The sequence below is a fragment of the Triticum dicoccoides genome, chromosome 2B (assembly GCF_002162155.2).
Source record: "Triticum dicoccoides isolate Atlit2015 ecotype Zavitan chromosome 2B, WEW_v2.0, whole genome shotgun sequence".
In the NCBI taxonomy this organism is placed as follows: domain Eukaryota; kingdom Viridiplantae; phylum Streptophyta; class Magnoliopsida; order Poales; family Poaceae; genus Triticum; species Triticum dicoccoides.
In genome coordinates this window covers 581,603,295-581,608,692 of record NC_041383.1, presented here as the reverse complement: position 1 = coordinate 581,608,692, position 5,398 = coordinate 581,603,295, and the positions used below count along the sequence as shown (strand labels likewise).

Here is a 5,398-nt window from a genome sequence, read left to right as displayed (position 1 = left end):
AATTTTGTAGGATTGTTGTAGACTCAATTCCGCCCACTTCCACCAAAGGAATCATCAAAGCGATGCTCGAGGAGGCGACTACTGCGGATATGAGTTCGATGTCCAGAAAAACAGCACGGTCGCTCGAGGGCAATGTTGACGTTGAGCCCCCGAGCTCCATGGATGATTCCTCCACAATCTTGATAGGGATCAGAGTTGATGTTGATGAAGGCCCTCATCCGAATATGACAATCGGAGGCAGAGGACAATCCTCGGTCGAGCCAATGTAACTAGTCGAGACGGAGACGAAGATGCCGATGTCGCAGTTGATCTGCAGGCGAGCCGTTGATCCTTTGCCGATCATGCAGCCGAACTCTCAATGAAAGCACCATTGTCGGTGTCAAAACCGGCAGATCTCGGGTAGGGGGTCCCGAGCTGTGTGCCCTAGGATCGATGGGTAACAGGAGACGAAGGACACGGTGTTTACCCAGGTTCGGGCCCTCTCTAAGAGGTAAAATCCTACTCCTGCTTGATTATATTCGATGTGTATGATTACAGAATTGACCTACCTCGAGATCATATGTTGTGGTCTAAAACCTAAAGGTATGATGAATACTGTCATAATCCTCTATCGACTAGCCTGGCCCTGGCTTATATAATGTACCAGAGGCCTAGGATAACAAGAGTCCTAGTCGAATACGTTGGTGGAGAGGAATCCTTATCTTGATCACCAAGTCTTGTAGAATCTTCCTCGTATGCGGCATGGGCTGCTCGAACTGGCCCAATAGTGAACCAACGGGTCCTCGGCCCGATCCACCTGGTCGGGAGACGATGTGGTGAGTACCCCCTAGTCCAGGACACCGTCAATGCCACCCTATGAATTTTGTATGGGCTATTTTGTTGTCAATGTCCGAATAAGGTGTAATGTCTACAATAGCTATAGGGCCTTTAAAAAAATATCTGTATGAATTTTAGAAGATTGAAATTCTTTGAACATTATGTATACGTGAAATGTCTGATTTATGGACTATGTTCTATAACCTTTCCTGTAAAAATTGTATTCCGCTACATTATGGGTATATATGATTCAAAATAATTGTATAGAAACTTTGGAGGATTCTATTATTTTGAAATTTTCCTGGATTTGTTTCGTCAGTAGGATTGAAGATCGAAGGCTTTTTTCAACGCACCATTTTCGTGCGGTTCCAAAGAATAATTTCTATTGAGCCCAACTTTATTGAAAAATTTATTTGTTTGTAGTGCAACTATGGCAAGCATCCAATCTGTCAAAAAGTTCATGTGTTTTGTGTGGTGCAACTAAATGACTTTTGTTATAATTTTTTATGTGTTCATAGTTTTTGTAGAAATTTAACGTGCTATGACATCTAGTTCTTTTTTTTTTCTTATTCTCATATTTTCAGAATCTTGAATTCCAATTGACTCAAACATTTTAGAAATAGCTTTTTTTCCAATGCCTGGAATTTGGATAGGTTGGCACAGTGCAATCAAATAAATTTTTACCACATACATTATCATATAGTATATGGCATCTAGTTGTTATGTATTTTCTTATTCTCATATTTTTTTGATCCTGTCGGTTTTGTGTTGAATCAAATACCTTAATAATATTTTTCAATGAAACTTATTCATGTGTGATCTAGTACAGAAAATATCGATACGAACCAGTAATGAAATTGAGTTATGAATTGGACAGATGGTTTGAGTTGCGAAACATTTTTCATACCAAAATCAGCTTTTAATCAGATGATATCCCCGGGTTTGCCTTTTCCCCGTGATATAGCCACCTTCTAGTCAGTGGTGGAGCTAACATCCACAATTGGGTGTACTGATTTCATTAGAATCATAATTTTATGACCGTTTTCAATTTTTTTTTTGCATATGTGCGTATTTTATACAGATAGTCAATGTTCTTGCGGAAATAATGGGTGTACACTTGTATACCCAAGTACCCTTGTAGCTCTGTTCATGATTCTAGCCTTTGCATGTAGACTCAGATGGACAAATGCCCTAACATTAGTGCGTTAAGTCTTCCAAATACGCTGATGGCAAGTGGTTTACCTAAATGGATCTTAAACGGCATATGCTCGGATAGAACTGAAAAAGAGTCGGAATATCTTATCGGCATTTTCACACAAAATACCCGAGCACAAACACAATGTGCCATGAAGTGGTATAAAGATTCGAGACCGATCTCCATATCTGCTTATGTTCCAGGACGAGCTAGTGCCAACTAAACTAGTACTACTCAGTATGAACCGGTCCACAGCGCTACATGCGATTTGAAAAAGAAAACAGAATCACATTCCGAGCAAAAAGTGTTAAGTGTCAAGTGCAGACCCCCCAAAATATATTCTCCGTGGCGACAGATACGTGAGAGGCGCAGGAGGACATACGGCTTATATAACTAGGTGACCTTATCAGAAACGGATATGCGGGTCCCTTTATCCCCCGTTCCCGTCACGGCGGGGCAAGCGGCCACGTCCCTGCACGCGGCGGAGGTTTGTGGCCGGAGGGAGGTCCGGGGAGACGTACGTACGTGTGGACGAACCCGTACCTTGGGCCGTCCGGAGACGGCCGAAGCTTTTGCCAAAAGCCGGTACTGTTTTGTGGCGGAGTGCGAAACGCACGGTCGACGATGAAACCGTGCTCTGGTTCGTAGCGGGGTGGTCTACGTCGACGTGGCGGCTTGCTACTCCAATGTGGACGCCAAGTCACGCGCTTGCTAGAATGCGGTGTGTGTTTGACTGCTTACGTGTCTCCTGGACGCAGTGGCTCTCTACCACGTGGAGGCAGTCGTTGTGCACCGGCAACTTAATTATCAAATATGGATTGATAATTATGCATTGGGTCCACATGGAATCTTCTCGAAAACATGAGCTATGATCAATTGATCAGGCTGGTAGTAATGGTAGTATCATAGCTAGTATCATGCATGCCAACTAGGCAATTTTGATGAGGTGCCATAGCATTAAACGAAAAAAGAAAGGATGTAGTAGTATCATATCATGATACCGTATCATATTAAATGCTATGCTACTTTGTGTCATGCATGGCAATAAATATGATACTATATGATACTATGCATTAGGGGATAGTATCATACACCAGTATCATATACATGTACTAGTATATGATACTCCTCATTACAACCAGCCTCATGGACATTGTAAATGGCGACGAGGTCATGGTTGCTAAATAAAGCCAATTAAACTAGTACTAGTATGAGGAAATAATGAAGTGTTTGACAAAGACTCGGTAGATTAGTCGTGCTGCTTGCTGCCTGCTGATCCAAATGTATCCGGCTAATTGCAATTGTGATAGGACTGGATAAGATTACGTGTATTATATCTGTGCAAGACAACCTTAAACTGAGCTGCATTAGTAGGAGTAGTATTAACCAACGCGAGGGTTAAATTGGAATATGGTCCGGTCGAGCAGGATCCGCATATTCGGCGGCAGCCCGAAGTTGGGGCGCCCCGTTAAATAGGCGGCCACCGGTTCGCGAACCAACTATCCTCCGAGAAAAGCACTGCGAGAGGGTAAAAAAAAAACAGATCTGCCCATGAGTGAGGAACTCGAGCGGGACTACGAGATCGGGGAGGAGATCGGGCGCGGCCGCTTCGGCGTCGTCCGCCGCTGCGCGTCCCGCTCCACCGGCGACCTCTACGCCGTCAAGTCGGTCGACCGCTCGCGCCTCGACGACGACCTGGACCGCGGCCTCGCCGAGCTGGAGCCCAAGCTGGCGCAGCTGGCCGCCGCGGGCAACCCGGGCGTCGTGCAGGTGCACACGGTGTACGAGGACGAGGCGTGGACGCACGTGGTGATGGACCTCTGCGCCGGGCCCGACCTGCTCGACTGGGTCCGCCTCCGCCACGGCGCGCCCGTCCCGGAGCCCGAGGCCGCCGCCGTGGCCGCGCAGCTCGCCGAGGCCCTCGCGATCTGCCACCGCCGCGGCGTCGCGCACCGCGACGTCAAGCCGGACAATGTGCTCCTCGACGCCCCCGACGGCGGCGAGGGCGACGGCCCCGTGCGCGCCAGGCTCGCGGACTTCGGGTCCGCGGCGCTGGTCGGCGGCGGAGAGGGCGCGCGGGGGCTGGTGGGCACGCCGCACTACGTGGCGCCCGAGGTGGTGGCGGGTGGCGAGTACGGGGAGAAGGCCGACGTGTGGAGCGCCGGGGTGGTCCTGTACGTGCTCCTCACCGGCGGCGCGCTGCCCTTCAGCGGCGAGACGGCGTCGGACGTGTTCGCGGCGGTGCTGCGCGGGAGCCCCAGGTTCCCGCCGAGGCTGTTCGCCGGGGTGTCGCCGCTGGCCAAGGACCTGATGCGGCGCATGATGTGCCGCGACGTCTCCCGAAGGTTCTCCGCGGAGCAAGTCCTCCGTAAGCGCCCCGACATCGCCTCAGATTCTTTCTTTAGATTGGAGTGCTGCATGCATTTGGAATATCTGAGGAATTGTTTTCTCCAAAAGTGCATGATTCGTTCTCTAGATTATTCAACCCGTTCGTATCCGTTCCTTAATAACCACCCAACTTATCTTGATCTGAATCAAGTTGATTGATGATCGCAGGGCACCCGTGGATCGTGAGCGGAGGGGGCGCCCGAGAGGCGGTGCAGCCAACCTGAGGAGCCCGTAGCAGGCCCACGTACGTCGACTCTTCCCGTGGAGACAACGTGTCTAGATTCTTTGTATATGCGACGAGAGTGTGCGAAGTAGTAGCAACAGAGTTTGTATAAATCCAGAGTGCCGAGGAGCCAGCCAGGGTTTGGCTCTAGGAGCTATCTTTTTTCTTCTCCTTTTTTTCTTTCTGGGCTTTTTTTGCTGCCTTGGTTAGAGAACGCCTGCCTGTTCGGTTTCTGCGTGTGACGGGATATGCTGCTGCTCATGTACAACGAAATTGCTCTACACACGATGTGCCCTGGCCGATCTGTGCACGACAAAACAATCAAGCGGCCGCTGCTCCTTTGTGGACCAGATTCCTACCGCTGGATTTGATCGTCGTCTGCAAATCGTCCAAAAGTTGTCGTCCGCATAGCATTGCATGTACAAACTAACCTGCTTGCTTGTATAAAATCTACTATAAATAAGTGTGATCTTTGTTCTGTTTTTCCGTTATGTGATCAGTATACTTGGTTCATCATCTAATCCACTTCCGCATGGGCACATCACTGAGCTGTGCATGTACAGGGTACGATTCATATGGTGACATTTATCCATCTGTCTGTCTTCTTTTTTCCCTTCGCTTGGACGCAAAATCTAACTGACAGCTCTGTTCATTTTACTAGTACTACTACCTTTCTGTACGTTCTTAGACACCTATGGCATGTTTCGGTCCTCTTCAGCGCTGTGGTCTAGTGCAGCGAAACACAACAAGGACGTATCTGTTGTTTCCTGTCCACA

General features: G+C 48.5%; 1 protein-coding gene across 1 annotated transcript; it reads left to right on the top strand.

Annotated features, from left to right (window-relative positions):
* Positions 1-3,455: 3,455 nt before the first annotated feature.
* Positions 3,456-5,113, top strand: LOC119364995 (phosphoenolpyruvate carboxylase kinase 2-like). The gene is made up of 2 exons (XM_037630570.1): positions 3,456-4,379; positions 4,568-5,113. The coding sequence occupies exons 1-2, from the start codon at positions 3,563-3,565 to the stop codon at positions 4,621-4,623; spliced, it is 873 nt and encodes a 290-aa protein (XP_037486467.1). The 5' UTR covers positions 3,456-3,562; the 3' UTR covers positions 4,624-5,113.
* The last annotated feature ends 285 nt before the right edge of the window (positions 5,114-5,398 follow it).

Coding starts and splice junctions, on each gene's coding strand:
- LOC119364995 (XM_037630570.1), top strand. CDS start 3,563: ATGAGTGAGGAACTCGAGCGGGACTACGAGATCGGGGAGGAGATCGGG. Junction 4,380..4,567: donor CTCCGCGGAGCAAGTCCTCC/GTAAGCGCCCCG, acceptor TGATGATCGCAG/GGCACCCGTGGATCGTGAGC.